Source organism: Chiloscyllium plagiosum, unplaced genomic scaffold (genome assembly GCF_037043375.1).
Source record: "Chiloscyllium plagiosum isolate Xiang-an unplaced genomic scaffold, Cpla_swu_hap1 HiC_scaffold_33, whole genome shotgun sequence".
Lineage (NCBI taxonomy): Eukaryota > Metazoa > Chordata > Chondrichthyes > Orectolobiformes > Hemiscylliidae > Chiloscyllium > Chiloscyllium plagiosum.
The window spans coordinates 2,520,649-2,542,263 of NW_028270171.1; the positions used below are offsets into that span (position 1 = coordinate 2,520,649).

Below are 21,615 nucleotides of genomic sequence, written 5' to 3' on the forward strand. Positions count from 1 at the left end.
GATCTGAAATCTTGTATATATGTTTGCATATTTGCATGTTGAATAGCTGACTTCTGAAGGAGGATAATATCGGATTCAAAATGTTAACTATTTCTCTTCCAATAGATGTTACCAGAACTGCTGAGATTTTCCAGCAGTTGCTATTTTTGAAAAAAACACTAAATCCTGAGTCTCAAATGTATTATTTGCAGTAAACATAAAACAGGGATAAGTATGTAAGTTAGCTCGCTGAGCTTGAAGGTTTGTTTTCAGATGTTTCATCACTATACTACATAACACCATCAGCAAGAGTCTCCAGTAAAGCACTGGTGGTATATCCCACCTCAGTATTTATAGGTCTTGGTTTCTTAAGGTGGGTGATGTCATTTCTTTTTTTTTCAGACAAGCAGACTCAATGCAACCAAAACCTATACCCACATTACTTTACATCAAAGACATATCGGAAATGACTTCCAGACTACTCAGACTCCTTGGCATAATGGTAGCCCACAAACCTACCAACACACTTAAACAGTGACTAATGAACCGAAATGATCCATTAGATACTACCAGCAAAACTAAAGTCATTTACATCAGACAAAACACTACATCGAACAAACTAGCAGGAAACTTGCCACCAGGATACATGAACACCAACTGACCACCAAAAGACACGACCCATATCACTAGTTTCTATACATACAGCCAAAGAAGGACACCACTTTGACTCAGACAACACACGCATCCTAGTTCAGGTGAAACAGAGACATGCACAAAAATTCTTAGAGGCATTCTAACCAGAATTCTATCAATAAACACATCAATTTAGATCCTATCAACCTTCCCTTGAAAAAAAGAGCCAGAAATGACTTCACCCACCTTAAGAAACCAAGACCTATAAATAGAGAGGCAAGACATAGCACCAGTGCTTCACCGGAGGCTCTCAGTGATAACGTTACCTAGTATGGTGACAAAATGTCTGAAAACAAACCTTCAAGCTCAGTGAGCTAACTTACATACTTATCATCAACATGAGCTACAAATCTTCTCAAAAATCAATAAAATAAAGATTTCAGTTGGATCCAAGGGCTCTGGGAAATATCCAGGTGTGCGGCGACAGTGACGAGGGGGTGAAAGACAGTGAGCCGGGGTTGAGGTGACAGTGAGGAAATGCTGCTGTTACTATGCGCAGGGAGTTGTGTGGATGTAGGCCCAGAGATTTTGAGACGAAGGAGCAGTGAGGAAGTGAGAATTATTTGTGTTCCAGTGAAGAAAAGCATGGTTTGCAAAAGAGTTTTAGTTTTTGGGATACTGTGGAATATTTCTGTGTATCTAAACTTTGAAAAAGTCCATTCTCCTTTGATGAAAGCAAAGTGGGCATTCATAACATGGTTGTGTGTACCTGGGGTTTATCTGAAAGTTTCCTTTAAGCGTTTGATTAGAGGTAAAGTCACCAGACTCGAAGTGTTAATTCTCCTTTCTTCCCACAGATACAGAATTGCTGAGTTTTGTCAACAATTTCTGTTTTTGCTTCAACTCTCTAGTATTTGCAGTTCTTTGTTTTATTAATTTTTTTCCATCGGTTTTAAGGTTAATGTAAAATATAATTAATGATATGAGCTCACAGTGGATACTGAAATTCAAAAGAAATGTTAACAACTTCAATTTGCTGTCATGCAGGGGAAATTGATCGCTGTCTGAAGAAAGTCAGCGAGGGTGTAGAAACCTTCGAAGACATCTGGCAAAAGGTAGAGTTGGTCAAAAATTGGCTGCTTCCATTTTGCGGCAGGGTGAGATCAGATCCCTCTCGGTTATTCACATGCGGATGTGCTTCTTTTCTGTTATCGTGATTGAGAACAAACCATTAAAGGTTTTACATCTCACAATAAGTAATTTCTTATATTTGTGTGTCTCAACAGCAAAATTAATAATCAAAATTTCTTCAGGAAAGCTAATTGCATCTGTTGATCCAGTCATCTCTTGTCATCAGCAGGCACTTTTGGCCCTGTTTCTCAAGAGTCCTTTCAAGAAGCAATCATTTTTGAAATTTAATAAATATTTTTGACAATTAACTGCTTACACAAACCACAGGCTTTGTTAGCAGCATTTTCTGATATTCTTGTCCCATAACATCAGGGTACAATTTGTGCTTTTTGTTGTAAAACAGAAAGAATTAACATTGCACCTATGATTTTTTTTTTTATTAAGGAAACTAAACTAGATACGAAAGGCTGAAGAGGGAAGTGTTACCACGTTTGAAGGAATCTCTTGTGTGACTAGAAAGAGAAAATTTGGTAGTATATAGAACTAAAAGCTGGTATATAACTCAACCAAGTTTAATTTGACAAAGGAAAAATTACTGATGACAAGAATTTCTGGAGAAACTCCCAGGAATATAGGGTGTTCTTCACCTCTGTTAGATTTGAAAGTTGCCCTGTGATGATCTAATATTGCGCTTTGAGGGCAAAGGACACCATTATTGGTGAGTCCAGGTTTTCTTCATCTCTGTGTCTTCCTTTTCTTTCAGTTGTCTTAAATCTCTGCTCTTTTTGTTCATTCTTTTTGCTTCACCCTTTTTCTCTTCTCCAACCTGGCTTGACATTATGGTGTGGGGCCTTACCCGATGACGGTGAGATTATGAGATCTGAGGGCAGAAAGAATAATTTGAATTGTTAAAATTAAATTCTGTTTGTGGTATTTCAGTCCTCTCTTGAAACTGCTATATGATTGTAGATGCCACAGAATTGTAAGAACTAGCTGCTCCCCAGTTACCGGTGGCTATAACTTTATGGTTTTGTATGATGGTATTCTGAGGTTCTTTCCATTTATTTTAAGTCGTGTATAATTTGTTGAGTTTGTACTTCATGGCTAATTTATTTTCATTTACCAATCTGAGTAATTTTACACAAACTCACTATTTTAAGGCTTCCAAGCTTATGTCCTTCCAGCAACAGATGCTGTTACTCCCTGATGTAGAATTAAGTTTACCCTCTCCTGTCTTGTATAGAATCAGGAAAACCTCTACAATCTCTAAACTAATGGCAGGTAAGTGACAGTGATGGAGAGCTTGAGGATTCTGATATTGAATATTAGAATCTCTATAGTGTGGAAGCAGGCCACTTGGCCTATCAAGTCCACACTGACCCTCCAAACAGCATCCATCCAGACCCAACCCCCACCCTATCCCTGTAACTCTGCATTTCCCATGCCTAATTCACCTAGCCTTCCCATCTCTATGGGCAATTTTCCTATGGCTAATCCACCTAACCTGCACATCTTTAGACTTTGGAAGGAAAGCGGAACACCCGGTGGAGACCCACGCAGACATGGGAAGAATGTACAAACTCCACACAGACAGTCACCCGAGGTTGGATTCGAACATGGATCCATTGTGCTGTGAGGCAACAGTGCTAACAATTGACCCACCATACCACTGTTACAATGTGGATTGTAACTAATGGGATTTCATTTATGGGTTGCATTCATGTCATAACTGGAAGGTAGCCAGAATGGACTGTCGAATATGGATGTGAGCAAAAATGCTTCTTCTATTTATTAAGGCCAGTAAAATATTCCAAATTCAGTTGCTAAATATAGTGTGTATTATCGATTCATACCGCTGAACATTTCATTAGCTTGCAAAGTGAGTGATTAACTATTCAGGTACAGACAGTTCAAGACTTCTGATGCAATGCACGTGAGCTTTAAAACTATCAGTCTGATAGTTTCATGTCAATTAAAGAATCCACAATGTGAGTTTTAGACAGAAGAGCGGTGTTCGCAGAAATTGACTGTGGAGGAAATCCAACTGGAAAACTTAAATATTAGTTAAGAGACAATTCTTAAATAACCAGTTGAAGTTTTTATGATGTCTAAATATAGCACAAACTAAAACACAGGAAACTGAATTGATCAATTTCATGTTTTTGTGATAGAAAGTCAGTGATCTGCTGTAAGCAGAGTCTTGGTGGCTTGATCTGGGTTGTCAAAATGCGATTTAGCTGTTCCTACTTCACAGAGCAAAGCTAAATACTGAACTAGTGACACATACCATTAAGGGTTTGGTTAACAGTGACAACACTGCCCATTTAACGGCATCTTCTTATAAACAGGTTCACAGTGCAGCGAACGCAAATCAGAAGGAAAAATATGAAGCTGACCTGAAGAAAGAAATTAAAAAACTACAGGTGAGAGGAAGGGCCCAAAGTGAAGGCTTTTATTTTGCAGAACATGACTCTACCAGAAGGAGTAATATGCAGTCAGGTCACTGCATTTACTCAGCTGATCGCTTCAAAACAGCTTGTATCTTTGTAAAAATAATGTTTCCTTATCTTCAAAGTTGGGTACCTTTTTAAATTCTTTAGAGCATTGTTGGTGAGGCCAGCTTCTGTTTATCTTCCATAATGCACTTGAGAAAGTGGTACTGAGCAGCCAAATTGAATATTGCAAGTGTGGGCATTCCCATGATATTTTTGAGGAAGAGAGGTACAGGATAATGATCCAGTGACAATAAAGGAATGGTGATATATTTCCAAGTAAGGGTTATGCATGTGGTTTGGAGAGGAATTTACAGGTAATGGTCTTCCCATGTGTCTGTTGCCCTTTCCTTCCATGTGGTAGAGGGTTGTGAGTTTGGAATAATGCTGTTGAAGGTGCCTTAGTGAAATACTCCAGTATATTCTATATATGGTATACACTGCTACCATTATGTGTCAGTGGTGAGGGCAGTGAATGTTTAAGTGGGTGGCTGGGCTGCCAATCATAGAGTCATAAAGAAGTACAGCATGGAAACACCCTTTGGTCCAACCCGTCCATGCCGACCAGATATCCCAACCCAATCTAGTCTTACCTGCCAGCACCCGGCCCATATCCCTCCAAAACCCTTCCTATTCATATATCCATCCAAATGCCGTTTAAATGTTGCAATTGTTCCAGCATCCACCACTTCCTCTGACAGCTCATTCCATACACATACCACCCTCTGTGTGAAAAAGTTGCCCCTTAGGTCTCTTTTACATCTTTCCCCTCTCACCATAAACCTATGCCCTCTAATTCTGGACTCCCCAACCCTAGGGAAAAGATTTTGTCTATTTATCCTATCCATGCCCCTCATGATTTTGTAAACCTCTATAAGGTCACCCCTCAACCTTCGACGCTCCAGGGAAAACAGCTCCAGCCTGTTCAGCCTCTCCCAATAGCTCAAATCCTCCAACCCTGGCAACATCCTTGTAAATCTTTAATGAACCCTTTCAAGTTTCACAACATCATTCCGATAGGAAGGAGACCAGAATTGCACACAATATTCCAACAGTGGCCTAACTAATGTCCTGCACAGCCGCAACATGACCTCCCAAGTCCTGTACTTAATACTCTGACCAATAAAAGAAAGCATACCAAACGCCTTCTTCACTATCCTATCTACCTGCGACTCCACTTTGAAGGAGTTATGAACCTGCACTCCAAGGTCTCTTTGTTCAGCAACACTCCCTAGGACCTTACCATGAAGTGTATAAGTCCTGCTAAGATTTGATTTCCCAAAATGCAGCACCTTGCATTTATCTGAAGTAAACTCCATCTGCCACTTCTTACCGCATTAGCCCATCTGGTCAAGATCCTGTTGTAATCTGAGGTAACCCTCTTCGCTGTCCACTACACCTCCAATTTTGGTGTCATCTGCAAATTTACTAACTGTACCCCTTATGCTCACATCCAAATCATTTATGTAAATGACAAAATAGTGGACCCAGCACCAAACAGAAAGTTTTCTCATTGTGTGTTGTCGAGTTTTTTTGTGGGGACTGTACACACCCAGGTAAATAGAAAGTATTCCATCACATTCCTGATTTGTGTCTTGTGGGTGGTGGACAGGCTTTATGGAGTCAATGATGAAATACTTCAGAATTTCTAAGCTCTGATCTTCTCTTGTAGCAACAGTATTTATATGTCTGGTCCAGTTCAGTCCCGGTTAATAGTAGTCCCCAGAATGTTGATGCTGGGGGATTCAGTGATGGAAATATCATCAGGAAGATCTTTTAAATCTCTCTTGTTGGAGGTGGGTGTTCTCGAGCGCATGTATGGTGTGAATGTTATTTGCCATTTATTAGCCCATACCTGAATGTTGTCGAGTCTTGCTGCGTTCAAACACGAACTGCTTCAGTATCTGAGGGCTTACTAATGGAGTTGAGCAACATCTAATGAAAAGTGACAGAGGAAAGGTCAATGACACAGTAGCTGAAGATGGTTGAATCAAGGTGCATTATGAGAATGTTTTGAAACTGATATGTTTGATCTCCAATAATCACAACTGTCTTCCATTGTGCTAGATATGACACCAACCAGCAGAGAGTTTCCCCTGATTCCTTGGTGCCATACTTGGTCCAATGCTGCCTTGTTTCAAGGGTAGTCACTGTCACTTCATGCCCCCGTCTCTTTCAGCTTTTATGTGGGGAGTTTTAAAGTATGCTGCAGCTCAGTGACAGCAGATTCAAAATCATTCTCACACTTTATACAATGAATTATGGTAAAGATTTACGATCAATTCAGCAGCTATTTCAAGCACAGCAAGCAAAATTCCAACAAAAATGGTAGAGACGGGTGATGAGCTGGTACGGTTCAAGTCTTCTTTAAATGTGACATATACTTCATTTTCTAGCATTGACTTCTTAGTTTTCTGCCACAATGTAAAGATGCCATTATGTTACACCACATGTTACTGATGAGTAAAATTAAAAGCTGAGTAGGAGAACTCAACAATGGGACAAACAGCTAGATAGATCATAAAAGGGGTTCCTTTCTTAGAGTGTAGCAGAGAATCAAGCTTCTAGTGAGAGTATGAATCGCTTGACCTTTGTCAGAATTAGTGAATTATGACACAACAGAGCAGCCTCTCAACATTCTATGATTCTCTTGGACTCATTGCCTTTGTGTGTATCAGAGGCTGATGAGTTGTGCTGAGGTGCTGCATCTGCTGCTTGGAGGTCTCACACACACGTCTGCAGCCTCTGGGTGACAGGTCCAGTTACTTCGGGGGATTAAAATTGAATTGGAAATGGATTTAATAAACAGGTAAGTTATTGACTAGATAAGCTTTCAAAGGTAGTAAAATGAACAATTAATTTACAGTCCATACCAAATCATTGATCTGGTTGTATTTTCTTATACAACTTTACTAAAAATGTAAAGTTTGAATTAACCTTTTTCTAAGTTTGAACCTATTTGAAATAAATGCTGCCTCTTAAAGTCAGTTTACACAGATTGGAAAAGAATCTGATATTATGAAAATAGTTTTTGTTACTTTAAATCCTGCTTTTTTAATCTCTAACTCAACTCAAGGTGAGTGTTGAATATCTACATTAAAACAAAATGAGATGCTGGCATCATTGAAACTGTACCACAGAAATATTTGTGAATGTGTTAATGCATTTGCTAAAAATAGCACACAGTGGAAATTATTGGCATTCAAACAAAATTACAAATAAGGAAACTTTTAAGTAGTCCTGCCAGTACAGAATAGTTATCCCAGGAATCCCCAGGGTTAGACCAGTCTCATCTGATTTTTCTGTTCAGCTTTAAAGTCTTGATGCAGTGCATTTACAGACTTTCCATTTCTTGAAAAGGCCTTGGATCAGTCTGTTGTAAGTTTGAATACAAGGGCAGCAAGTTTGATATCATTGTCTCCCTACCAGTGGTTTAACTTTGTTCTGTTCTGTCCGCAGAGGTTGCGAGACCAAATAAAGACATGGGTGGCCTCCAACGAAATCAAAGACAAGAGGCAGCTACAAGAAAACCGAAAGTTAATTGAAACGGTAATGTACCATTGCTGCACTTTACAGTGCCTGTTTGCTCTATCGCATCATTTGGAGTACCTCTGACACCGTTCTGTACCACACTCACATCATGTATTCTGTACAACAGCATGTCCTTACTCCACTGCAGGTGGTCAGGGCATTTTCTGGCAAGTCTTTGTGTTGCTTTACTGTGACTTTGTTTATGCATCAAACAGTAAGGCATAGATTGGAACACAGCGTCAACCAGAAAATTTGCTGGTTTCTATCTGCTCTTGTGCTGAATTTTGTAATTTTTTTCCTTGCTTTTTGGCTGTTGCATAAGAATATCTTCCCTTTAGTCCCACTAGCTACGCTGATATTGAATCATTTTGTGTCATCGCTTCATTATCTCTTTTCCTGAGCTCTATTTCTGCCTAATCCACACTGTAGTATTTAACACAGTTTCACTCTTAAACCAAGATACATTTTGTCGAAGTTTTTTGACTTGCACTCATCAGGACAATTCACAAATGGACCATTAAACGGAAAAACTAATGTTTATGCTTATTGAGAGGAGACTATTGATTGATTGGCAAATGGATGCTGATTGGTCAAGAACTTGCCATGAACAATGTAGAACTTAATACCATTCAATCAGCATCTCTTCTCGAATCAGCGTAAATGTTGGTTTTCCCCTTTATGGTACGTTTGCAAATTTTGGAAGTCAAAAAACTTCAATGTTTCTTGTTTCTGCAGTAATCAAGTTCTGTAGGACCAAATGATTTTAAATAATCCACTCTATTCAGCCCTACTTCCCGTCTGTTCTCAGGAGATTCACATGGACTTGTCCCTGCATTCCGTATGAAGTACACTGAATGGGATGTATTAGTTAAGGACAGTAGGAGAAAGTGAGGACTGCAGATGCTGGAGATCAGAGCTGAAAATGTGTTGCTGGAAAAGCACAGCAGGTCAGGCAGCATCCAAGGAGCAGGAGAATCAATGTTTCAGGTGAAACGTCGATTCTCCTGCTCCTTGGATGCTGCCTGACCTAGTTAAGGACAGTGTCAGTTTAAGTCAAAAATGCAAACTGAAACTGGGAAACTATGGTTTTGTTGTAGATCTCACTGAAACTGTAGGAGAAAAAGCCCAGAAACACATGGGTCCTGAGTACTAATGGCAGTGATGCATATGTGTGACATGATCACATGCTGAATTTTGGTTGGCCTTAACAAGGGGAATTCTTTAATTTCTGCATGTACTTTAATGCTTACGTTTTAATGAAGGATGAGTTTAATGCCTTACTGCAATGATAATTTATATATTTGTGTCCAGGTTTTTGGTTCCATTGCACCCTCAACGAGTGATATCCAGGTTTGAGTGCTGGGTGTCATCCTGACACTCTAATCCCTTATCCTCACCTATTGAGAGTTTGGTTGGTCTTCTTATTCAAAGGGAAGATATATTAGCATTGGAAGGAATCCAGAGAAGGTTAACTAGGTTGATCCTGGATATGGGGGATTTTCTTATGAGGAGAGGTTGCATAAGTTGGCCTTGTTCTCATTGGCGTTTAGAAAAATGAGAGGCGACCTTATTGAAATATATACGATTCTTAGGGGGCTTGACAGAATAGATGCAGAGAGATTATTTGCTCTTTGGGAGAGTGTAGGCCCTGAGGGCATAATCTCAGAATAGGGAGTCACTCAGATTTTTTTAGCCAATAAGACAATCAAGAATAATGGGGAAAAGTTGGGAAGGTGGAGTTGAGGATCATGAAATCAACCATGATCTCATTGTATGGCAGAGCAGACTCAGTGGGTTGAATGGCCTACTTCTGTTCTTACATCTTATGATCTCATGGTCTTGTTCTGTATTGCTTTGAGATTATTGAGTGAAAGGAGGAAAACTCACCACTTCATTGCAAGTATAACTCCATCAGCCAGTCGCCAAGAAATCTGTGGTTTGTCTTGGTCAACTGATATGAGGCAGTGAGTGTAAAGAATGAAGAGTGTGGTTTCTAAATCTCAATTTATGGTTCAAGTATTTAAATCTTCTCTATAAAGCAAATGGAAAGGTTCAAGATAGTGGAGAGAGAAACGAAGACCAAAGCCTATTCTAAAGAAGGGCTGGGATCAGCGACGAAGGTGGATCCCGCACAGAAGGAAAAGGAAGAAATCTGTCAATGGCTGACGGTGAGTGATGCCAGTGTAGTCCAGGTGCTTTTCAGTGGGCCAGTGCTAATGCAGCTCAGGCCAGCTCAATAAGTCCATTGCTGCTCCCAGTACTCTCATCTTGGAGCCGAAAAGAAAACAGTGTGCCATGTTTGAAGTCCTACGTTTTTGGGAGCACTACTAGATTCTCTGGCTGCTTTTTCTTCATTTGCATCTTTTTGTTAATTTTTTTCTATGTTTTGGGGGGTTGCTTCCTTTATTTTCTGTTATTTTGATTTTATTTATCCTCAGTTTTCTTTTATTAGTATTTTCTTTCTTGTACAAGTTTCTTCGGCATCATTGTTACCTCCTCCTTGCCCTGGGATAACTTACCAAATTAATGGCACTGCATAAATGTTTTTATGCACAGACCTGATGCCAGCAGTGCCTCTACACACTCAGCTCTGAGGCAGTTTCTTTGCTGCTGTCATTCAGGAAGTCTTCACTTCTAGTTTTACTCTGTGGAATCACTATCATCTTGTCTTTCCACAAGTGCAGCTGCAGAGGACAGTGACCAGCAGAGTGTGCATGAAGGAGAGGGTAATGAACTAACCATCAGTCAGAGTCCACAGGGGAGATGTTAGATGGGTTTTGCTGACTCAAGTTAAATGGTCCATGTCAACATTGTTATTATGTCACTTTCTAATTAGCTGGAATTATTAAAAAGTATAGATCAACAGAAATGTCAAATTTAAAACAGATTGCATAAATCTGGAAATGAAGAGGGTAGCCTGAGAGTTGATAAACTATTTCACTGATTTCATGACTAGCTGGTATATTGAGATGTTGGTTTAGTGCTTTGCCTATGACTTTGTTGCAATTATAGTTATTTTACAATTATAGTTATTTTAATCAACCTGTTTAGACATGCGATAGCACATAGCAGGCAGGTGAGGCATGAACCAGATCTTCTGGCCCTGAGATAAGGACACTGCTGCTGTGCTACAAGACACATCTATGTTGCAGTTATAAATGTTTTTAAACAACCTGTTCAGATATGTAATGACACCCCTGAAAAAGGTAGGACTAGAACCTGGCCTTCTGTCTTAGAGATAGGGACGTGACCACTGCAAGAGCACCAAAAAAAATCACAACAGGACCCAAATTTGCAATATTCTGATAACATCACAATCCACCCCAAAATCAGATGCATTATCCATTACGCCATGTGACATCAGATTAATGGCAAAGGCAGCAAATGTTGTTTTGGGAGTTATGAGACAGTAAATATCAGAGGATGATTTGAATCTATTGAGCTCTGACTTATGGACTCAGCACACTCCCGCTGCACCACTCTGCTAAAGTTAACCGGCTAGTTTGGACATGTAATGACACACTCTAGGGCAGGTGGGACATGAACCCAGATCTTCTGCTTGAGAAATAGGTAATATTTTCTAATTAACTAGTCTGGAGATGTTATGATACACCACTGAAGTGGGTGGGATTTGATCCTGGGCCTCCTGGCTCTGAGTTGGGGACCACTGCACCACTAGGCCCATCTGAGTTGTAATTATATCCCTACTAAATGGCAGATCAGTGTATGGTCTGTTTGCCTTGCAAGGCTTTTTGATGAGCAGTCCTGAGAGTAAAATATGTAAAATATTGACAATTGGAGAGGGATTCTAATTAATTGTGCAAACCTGTTTTTTCAAGATCTGTCTTTCATTTCAGAATACGATAGACACATTAAATATGCAGGTGAGTCAATTTGGCTAATTTAATTTTGAATTTCTTTTCAACACAGTTAATTTATTTTTGAGCCTCATGCAATGCCATGTAAATATGTGAAGATAATCATCTTTTTGCTCCCAGGTTGACCTTTTTGAAAGTGAAATGGAAACTTTGTCTGCGGTGACAAGGAAAAAGAAAGGTGAAAAAGAGGTAGGAATTCAGTAAATACTTTAGTACGCAGCCCACCATTAGTCAGAGACCCTGTGATGTATTTCACACTCCTGCAATACCCTGTGCAAAGGTACCACCTATTGAATATAACACCAGGCTTTCTGCGTATTCATTTTGTGATTGCAGTTTTCTTTACCTTGTTAACTCTGCATGTTATTAGTTATGGGTATTTCTAGTTTATTCAGCAAGTCACAGTTGTCACAAGAATGTATTGTTAACATGTTTTCTCCCATTAAACATTGAAGAGACTGAAGTCATTATCTTCAGTCCCTGTCACAATGCTGTCGCTTCCCTTTAACAACTTTGGTGCCCATTCTGTTCAACTGAACCAGGTTGTTTGCAATCTTAGCACAATATTCAACCTGCAGTTGAGCTTCTGACTTAATTCTGTTCCTCACAAAAATTAAGTACCTCCACCCTTGTAACATTGCTCATCTAACACTGAAAGCTTTTTTTTTATTTCCAATCTTGGTTCTTCCAATATTGGCCTTCCATTCTCCACAGTCCAAAAACTAGATGATTCAACAACCTTCTGCTCATGTGTTATCCCTCATCAAGTTTTGATTACTCATTGACCCTGTGTTACTGCTTCCAGTACTTCAGTGCCTCAGTTTTAAAATTCTTACTCATGTCTAAAGCTTTCCATGCTTGCCCCTGCCAATCTCTGAAATCATCACCAACTCAACAGCCTTTCCTCTCTTGCCCCGACCTCAAGCTCTTATGAACCTTTCATTCTTTGAGACTTCTCTCTTTATACACTCCTTTAGTTCCCATCTCTCACTCCCTTTAAGGCCATTCTCTTGAATGAATCTTTCATTAATCCTCCTAATATTTCCTCGTCTATTTCATAAAATCTAAAGTAGAAGGGACATTCAGCCTATAATGTCCATACCAGCTGTCTGTAAAAATTAGCGCAGCAAATCCCCTTGTCTTTTCCTGTCACTTTGGAATTTTTGTCTCTTCTTGAATACTCATGGTGTTTGTTTTTGTCTGATTGTGCCACTGAAACACTGAAAAATGTTTCTTTCCAGCAAAAAGTGCTGTATAAATGCAGTCATTGATAGCTTTAGTAAGAGCAATTGTCTAAACATTTGTTAAAAGAACCTTAAAACTTTCTTTACAAGACTTGTTTACTTCAATACTTTTAATGAATATGTTTTCAAACAGCTTTTAGGTCGGCAATGTGATTGCTGTAAATACTATTTGGTATGTCATACCAGTTTTAAAGGTACATCATGACTTTTTCGCCTGGCAGCCAAGCAACAGAGGATTGTTCACAGAGATGCTGTCAGAAACTCGCTGTGAAGCAGAAATATGTCGTGGATTTTAGGCTGTATCAGCTTGGCACAGACAGAGGCATCCTAACCTTTAAGCCAGAAGGTTGTGGGTTCAAGCCAAGTGCATAATCTAGGCTAGCACTATATTGCAGTACCATGGAGGACTGGAGTGTCAGTTGTGCAGTATCTCAGACAAAACATTGAACTGAGTCAGCACTTCCCTATTCGGAAAGATATCTAATATTCTATGGCACAGTTTTGAAGAAGAGTAGATATTTCTTCCAGTGACCTGACCAGAATCCATGCTTCAACTAACATCTCCAAAACAGATTAACCAACCATTCGTCTTGCTGCCGTTTATGGGACCTGGCTTTGTATAATCTAGCTGTGGCTTCTGCCGAGAAAACCACAGTAACAACACTCCAAAAGCAATGGCTGAGAGAACAATAAAAGTCAGAGAAATACATTGTTGATGTGATATGATTCGCAATCTATGGACTAATTATATTTTGATAGTTTATCTTATTACTGAGATAAAGTGTGTAAACATCCATTAATCTTGAAATAATAATGTAATCTTTTTCAAGTGTGATTTTCTAAATCTGAACTGATTGCTTAGCCCTTTATTTAACCCATGGAAATCTTTCTGCAGAAACAAGACAGGTTAGAAGAATTGAAGCAACACATCGAGAGGCACAGGTATCACATTAAAATGCTGGAAACTCTGCTGCGCATGTTAGACAACAGCACGATAGAAGTGGACCAGATTAAGAAGATCAAAGATGATGTTGAATACTATGTTGATTCATCTCAGGACCCGGACTTTAAAGAAAATGAATTTTTATACGATGATCTTGATCTTGAGGAGATAGGTAAGAGTATTCTCATTTTGCTGCATGTCAGGTGGTATGTCTCCAACCAATGGCAGAGCTGCTCTAAGCTGACCAATGGGAGGTGACTTTTACTGGCTAAAGCAGACATGTGCGGACTGTGTGCCTGTATTTAGAAGAAGATCTACAGCTTGGGTTTCTACCTGTTCAGTTTGGACTTGTCTGAGTTGGAGATTATTCCCTCAGAATTTTTATTTTAAAGATTTGGTATGTCTTATACTCTTTGTGTCATGTAAAGCCGTCAAGAAGTACTCCTTGTTGGTGGAGCTGGTAACAAGCGGTTTAGAATGAATAACAAAGGATAATCGGTGAGTTCCAAGGCTCATATTAAGTTATAGAAGCTATAAGCCCACTGATTATAGTGACTCAAGTTGGTCATAGCTTGTAGGCTGGCAGCTCATTGTATTGCAAGTAAATACAAAGAGATCAATATTTCAATAAAAGTAATGCTAAGGTGATAGTCTATGACTTTAGTCATCCCCATTAATGAGTGCAGGTGGAGTAAAGAGCAAAGTAATAGAAGTTCAAGGGATTCACAGACGTCGTAGCTAGACATGGAGAGTGCAAGGTGTTCTCTTGAAAAGTTTAGTAATTTCTCTTTAGAATAAGAGCAGTTGTGGTACAAATAAAGTATTAATTACTGAGTAATTTGAATGGAGTGGTTGACTGGACTGGATATTAATGGGAATTAGTCATTTCTAATTAACAAATGTTCACTAACATGATTAGCAAATGATTGGCAGCTGTTTGGAATAATCAATTGAGAAGTTAAAGGCATAGTGATGAGCACAAGTTAGATCGGGTAAAGAGCAGTAAACCAAAGTTGGGATTAAGAAGAAGAAAGAAGCATCTAAACCACCAAAGCCTGAGCACAATGTGTGATGTAACAAGATTCTGAATTGGCAGGTTTGACTTGAGAAAAATCATGTAGGCTGATTGGCTGCTGTACAGTGTCACTGACAAGCCAGCCATTTGAATCATTACAGCTGAGTCCTGCTTACCAATCAGGGAAAACAATTAAGTAACTCGTTTGGCTTAGAATACCTAAATTGGTATATGGCTTGGAGGAAGTGTCAGGTGGTAACTAAAGGGTGTGTCGAGTGTTAGGCCAGTAGGCCTGTTAACACTGAGTAAGGAGGGGCATACTCCTCCCTATTATGTCTCAGTAAGACTACTGTGCTTTGTTGTGGATGTATTTGAACCTGAGCAATTATATGCTGGTTGTAATGGGTCTCATTCCATTTTTCCAGCACAAACCTCAATAATGGCAACATCACCAGCAAGCAATAGTAACAGCAATGTGGAAGATGAACTTTTTAACCAGTGTAACAGCACTCCCACCTCTACAACCTCAAGTTCTCCTGTCCCGCTCAGTCCAGCCAATCAGTCTGTGGTGAGTAACTGTGCTTTGTGATAAATGTGAACCTTCTGCTTCTACGTCCACATTAGAGGCATACTGACATCTGCCCCTACTTAGCAAGTGGCTGTGAAGGTCAGACAGTAATTTATGTTAATGTGCGCTACATGCATCATCAAACCCTCCCCCCTCCACTAACTCCGTGGATCATACTTGGGCAGAGGATAAACTTTTTTTTACTTGCTAGTCAATGATGCTATAGTGCCAGTGAAATAATCAGCCTTGCTTAATTGTCCTGTGTAAGATGCTGGTTAGACACTGATTTTTCAATGTTTTGATGCATGTCCAAATTACTTTGATTTAGAATTGAGCTACTACATTTGGAGCAGGATTTTTTTTCCAGCACTCCCCTAGATGGTGTTTGCTCGGCTGTCCCATCCTACAGGCAGCAGTGTGCTACCAGAACCTAATCTGTAGAGGGTACTTTGTGTCTGAACGTTGGGTTTTTGGTCATTTGATTAGGTTTGTCACTGGCAAGTCTGCTTTTACCTACTCATGGCCTTTGGCCAACATTGGAAAATCTAGAAAATTTGGCACAGTTCAACTGGTGCAGTTATTTTGAAGCCCATTATGCCCCTATTGTTTGAGAGAATCTAATTCCCAACAGAATATGGATGGAACTTAAGTGATTCCTACTATGTTCTGTATGAAGGGAATATGTTAATCCAAAGAATCATCATTGTGGTGTTGAAATTTTTACCAGTGCTAACTTTGAAATGCTTCATTCACAGGAAAATCATGAAGATGAACGCAAGCGGAGTAGGTCAGACAGCGAAATGAGCTTGGTCAGTTTCTTTTCAAGCAAGTAATTTGCACATCTTTCACATGCGTTCTTTATAACAAAGTTCTATCTTGTGTAACATGTAATGACTGCAGCTATTCCTGGGGAAGAAAAATCATTATTGATTGGATTCGTTTTACTCATTCACGGGATGACGATATGGCTGGCTTGGCCAGCATTATTTGCCCATCCTAGAGGGCAGTTAATCAACCACGTTGCTAGCACATTTAGTCCAGACCAGGAAGGATGGCACTTTCCTTCTCTGAAGGGCATTAGTGAACTAGATGGGGTTTTCCAATTTGTTTCAGACTCTTAATTCCAATTTTTAAAGAAGTCAAATATGACTATCTGCCTTGGCAAGATTTAAACCAGCGTCTCTCGAACATTCCTGGGTTTCCCAATTAACAGTCCAGCGATAATACCAAGAGACCATTGCCTTCCCATAGGACTTATATAATTACAATGTGATTGTTTGTTTGTTTGTTTGTTTGGGCTGGATGCATCAGGCTGCTGATGAGGCTGCATCTGGAGGACTGTGCAGTTTTGATCCCCAAACTTAAGGATGTACTGGCATTGGAGGCAGTTCAGAAGAGATTCCTTGGGAAGAAGGGGTTGACTTATCAAGAACAGTTAAAACAAGCTAGGCCTTTATTCATCACCTTTTTAAAAGAATGAAGTGGATCTTAATTGAAATGTGCAAAATTCTGGGGCGGCTTGATGGTAAATGTTGAGATGTTTCTGTTCGTGGTGGAGTCTTGAACTAAGGGACATAGTTACTCAACAAAGCACTCAGTTAAAACTGAATTGCAAAGCAGTTTGAGGCTACTGAATGTCTGAAATTCCCTACCCCAGAGAGCTTTGGAGATTAGATGGAGTCGATAGGTTTTTGAAATATCAGGGGTTGAGGGCTGTCAGCTGGTATGAGAGGAATTGAGACCTTGCATGAATCAGTCATGTTGAATGGCAGGGCAGGTTTGAGGTGTCAAATGGTCCACTATTTATATTCCAAATTCCCTGCCCCATCACAACTAGATTTGACGGTAATTGTGTTTTTAAATTTTGCCAGCCGCTATTTGTCTTAAGAGTCCAGGCAGGGATCAAATCTTTGCCTGTAGCATACCTTAAGTGGCTACTGGGAGATGAGATGCATCCAAGAGCAGTTTGTTCTTTTAGTTCCTTTTGTCTCTGAGAAAGCATTCACTTTGCTTTTATTAGAAAATGCAGTGTACTGGAATGCCAAACACCCAAGGAAATAGAGAGTAGCAGGTCTGATTCCATCTGTGGAGAGGGAAATAGTTCATGTTTCAAGTCTAATCTGCCTTATTTCTTCTCCAAAGCTTCATCTTGGACTTAACATTTTAATTCTTGCTTCTCTCTCCACAGGTGCTTCCAGACCTCCTGGGTTTCTCCAGCAATTCCTATTTTTATTTCACTGTCCATTTTCTGTCTCCTTCAAGTAGCAGGTTAATGCTCAGAATTTGCACTGAAGCATTTTAAATTAGAATGTCTGAATACCTCTCCCATTGTGACTTTGAGATGCAGCTGAAATTCCCCCTGCTGTGAGGAACTGCAATGATCATTGAACCTTGCTATATCTTTCTCATCATATAGCATAGACAACTCATGAGCTTCACTATTTCCCAGTTTCTAATGTAAAGTCTGCCTTAAAAATATTGTGGATGCTGGGAATCCGACATAAGAGCACATGCTGGAAGCACTCAACCTGTCAGGCAGCATCTATAAAGAGAGAAAGAATTAATGTTTTATGTTGGTGATGTTATATCAGAACTGGGAGGTGAAAAATTAATAGATTTTAAACAAGTGCAGTGGCAGGGAAAAGTGAAAAAAGACTAAGGGGAAAAATTTGCCATCGGGTAAAAATTTCTCACTTGCGTTGTATTTATACTTTGCTTTTTTTTCCATCCTCAGTCTCCTGCAAAGGTTCTTGGCAGCAAGACTCACCATGGTAACAATCTCCCTCCATCCATTTCTATTTCCCAGAGTGCGCAGGGGTTGAACAGCACAAAAACACCGACCCTGCCCTCGAATGGATCCAGCAATGGGGGAAACAAGCTGCTGCAATCTAGCAAGACCTATTCTCTGTAAGTGCAGGCATTGTCCTGTCCCAGTATTGTCCTTTAGAAGTTGACACTACTTTTAACACCTTTTTTAAAGTGTCTTATTCTTTAACATAGCTTTAAGTGAAGAAGGATACCACATCAGTATCATACTTTGTGTCCATTGGAGAATTTGCCTTTTCATTGTATTAAAGTGAAAGGTGTACTTGGTAGTTCTGGTCAAACCCAGCTTCAGTCAGTCGATAGTTTTTTTTTGCATCAGTCAGAAGGTCAAATTCCAACCTCACTGTCGTGCCTGTCTAGAATCTGAAGGAGCTGCTGGGAGGTAACCTTCCTCTAAATACTTACCTTGTGAATAGGCGGAGCGAAGGCTCAACAGTAGAATACACAGACATGGGAATTGCTGGGCACGTGAACAGATGTTTGGGCTGTGGCTAAACCCAAGACGCTGCACGTGTAGTGTTTCCCACCCATCCTCACCTCTAAACAAAAATAAATACTGTGTGGAGGGTTAGTGAGGTAGGACTTTTTTGTTTTTCATTTATTCAATACCTCTTGGCAACTTGGAGCAGAAGGGATGGAGCCTAGGGCATTTGCGTGCTCCTCTTGCAGGATGTCGGTGGTGAGGGTCACCACTAGTGTCCCTACTGACTTCGTCTGCAAGAAGTGCACCTAACCCCAGCTCCCCTCAGACTGCATTAGGGAGCTGGAGCTGGATGAACTTCGGATCATTCGGGAGGCTAAGGGGGTTACAGGGAGGTTGTCACAACTAAGTTACAGGATAAAGGTAGCTGGGTGACTTTGGAGAGGAAAAGGGAATAGGCGCATTGAAGGGAACAGCCTCAGGGGCTCCCTGCACTAATAAGTATACAGTTTTGGATACTGTTGGGGGTGACCTACCAGGGGAAAGCCACAGCAGCCAGATTTCTGGTACTGAGCCTGGCTCTCTCTCTCAGAAGAGAAGGGGAGAAGAATAGGAGAGCAATAGTGATAATACATTCAATCGTGAGAGGAGAAGACAGGAAATGCTGTGATCGTGAGCAAGACTCCTGGGTGCCAGAGTCAGGAATGTCTCCAGTCGAGTCTACAGGATTCTTAAGGGGGTGGATAGCAGCCAGAATTTGTGGTACACATCAGTACCAATGACATAAGTAGGGAAAGGGAGATGGACCTGAAAAGACAATATAGGGAGTTAGATTGTAAGCTAAAGAGAAGTAATCTCAGGATTGCTACCAGTTCCACAAGCTATTGGGGCTGAGAATAGAGCGTGAGTACAGGTAAGCACGTGGTTGCAGGCTGGTGTAGGAGGGAGGGCTTTGTATTTGGATCATTGGGGTACCTTCTGGGGAAGGTGGGACCTGTACAAGAAGGACAAGTTGCACCTGAACTGGAGGGACACAAATATCCTAGGTGGGCGGATGGCTAGAGCTCTTTGGGAGAGTTTAAACTAGATTGGCAGGGGGTTGGGAACCTGAGCTATGGATCAGATGATGGAGTAGGTAGTGAACAGCGAGGTACAGCGTGCAGAGTCCCTGTGAGGAGGGATAGGCCCTTGATAGGGCAAAGGTTGTCAGTGTGATGGGTTGAAATGTGTCTATTTTAATGCAAGTAGTGAGAGGAATAAGGGTGACTAACTCCTGAGAGTGTGGATCAGTACTTGGAACTATGTGGTCATTATGGAGACTTAGGTATCACAGAGGCAGGTATGGTTGTTGGATGTTCACCTTTTGAAACATCAAAAGCCTGGTAGGGGTGGAGGAATGACTTTGCTAATCAGGATAGCATCACAGCTGCAGAAAGGGTGGTTGGTGAGGAGGGTTTGTCTACAGAGTCAGTGTGGGTGGAAGTCAGAAACAGGAAAGCAGCAGTCACTTTATTGGGAATTTTCTACAGGCCCCCTCATAGCAACAGACAGAGGAGCAGATTTTGGAAAGGTGCAGATGTAACAGGGTTGTTGACATGGGTGACTTTAAAGTTGATTGGAACCTACTCACCTATCAAAAACTGTCCCAAAGTGTTTGAACTATGTCCAGGAAGGGTTCCTGACATAATATATAGACGAGCTTATTAGAAGGGAGTCCATATTGGATTTCGTGCTGGGCAATGAACCATGCCAGATGTCTGATCTCTCAGTGGGAGAGCATTTTGTGACAGTGATCACAACTCCCTGACCTTTTACTATACTCATGGAGGGGGATAGTTGCAGATGGTGTGGGAAAGTATTTAATCGGGGGAGGGGGAATTTTACTATTAGGCAGGAACTGGGGTGCCTGAATTGGGAACAGATATTCTCATGGAAAAGCACGACAGAAATGTGGAAGTGTTTTAGGAAGCACTTGCTGATAGTGCTGGACAAGTTTGTCCCACTGAGGCAAGGAAGGGATGGTAGGTTGAAAGAACCTTGGGTGACAAGGATGTGGAACGTCTATTCAAGATGGAGGAAGCTTACTTAAGGTTGAGGAGGTAATGATCAGACAGAACTTGAGGGTTACAAGGTAGCCAGGAAAGAACTGAAGAATGGACTTTGGAGAGCTGGAAGGGGGCATGAAAATGCCATGGCGGGTAGGATTAAGGAAAATTCTGAAGGTATTCTCCACATGAGGAACAAGAGATGGCCAGAGTGAGGGTGTGGATAGTGGAGGGAACTTGCATCTGCAGTCAGAAAGTAGGGGAGGACCTTAATGAATACTTTGTTTTAGTATTCACTTAAGGGACCTTGAGTTTGAGGACTGATACGCTTAAACGTAGGAAGGAGGATGTGCTGAAAATTTTGGAAAACATGAGGATAAATAAATCCCTTGGAGCAGAAGGGATGTACCCAACGTTACTTCAGGAAGTGAGGGTAGAGATTGCTGCACCTTTGCTGACATTTTTTTTGTATCCTCACTGTCCACTGGAGTAGTGCCAGGTGATTAGAGAGTAGCAAATGTTATTCCTTAATGGGGATAATCCTGGGAATTACAGTCAGTCTTATGTCAATGGTGGGCAAAGTTTTGGAGAGGATTGAGGGACCGGATTTACGTTTACTTGGAAAATCATAGTTTGATAGCATGGCTTTGAGAAGGGCAAGTCATGCCTCACAAACCTAATTCTTTGAGAATGTGACAAAGCTCATTGAAGGTAGAGCAGTAGATGTGGTGTATGTGTATTATAGCAAGGTGTTTGATATGGTTCCCCAAGGAAGGCTGCTGTCTGGATACAGAATTGGCTGGCCCATCGAAAATAGGGTGGTGATAGATGAAACGTATTCAGCCTGGAGCTCGGTGACCAGTGGTGTTCCACAGGGATTGGTTTTGGGACCTCTGCTCTGATTTTTTT

General features: G+C 40.6%; 1 protein-coding gene across 6 annotated transcripts in view; it reads left to right on the top strand.

Moving 5' to 3' along the window:
- The window catches only part of LOC122542084 (CCR4-NOT transcription complex subunit 3-like), an 89,336-nt gene that overhangs the window by 45,154 nt on the left and 22,567 nt on the right, over positions 1 to 21,615 (top strand). For 4 of the 6 annotated variants that reach the window (XM_087978191.1, XM_087978192.1, XM_087978193.1 and 1 more), the window contains exons 3-12: positions 1,660 to 1,727; positions 4,092 to 4,166; positions 7,695 to 7,784; positions 9,806 to 9,934; positions 11,606 to 11,650; positions 11,765 to 11,833; positions 13,784 to 14,003; positions 15,272 to 15,414; positions 16,170 to 16,223; positions 18,149 to 18,321. In XM_087978191.1, coding sequence (XP_087834317.1) covers positions 1,660 to 1,727; positions 4,092 to 4,166; positions 7,695 to 7,784; positions 9,806 to 9,934; positions 11,606 to 11,650; positions 11,765 to 11,833; positions 13,784 to 14,003; positions 15,272 to 15,414; positions 16,170 to 16,223; positions 18,149 to 18,321 — 1,066 coding nt within the window. The remainder of the gene's footprint in view (positions 1 to 1,659; positions 1,728 to 4,091; positions 4,167 to 7,694; positions 7,785 to 9,805; positions 9,935 to 11,605; positions 11,651 to 11,764; positions 11,834 to 13,783; positions 14,004 to 15,271; positions 15,415 to 16,169; positions 16,224 to 18,148; positions 18,322 to 21,615) is intronic. The other 2 variants (XM_087978190.1, XM_043679427.1) reach the window with 2 other exon arrangements.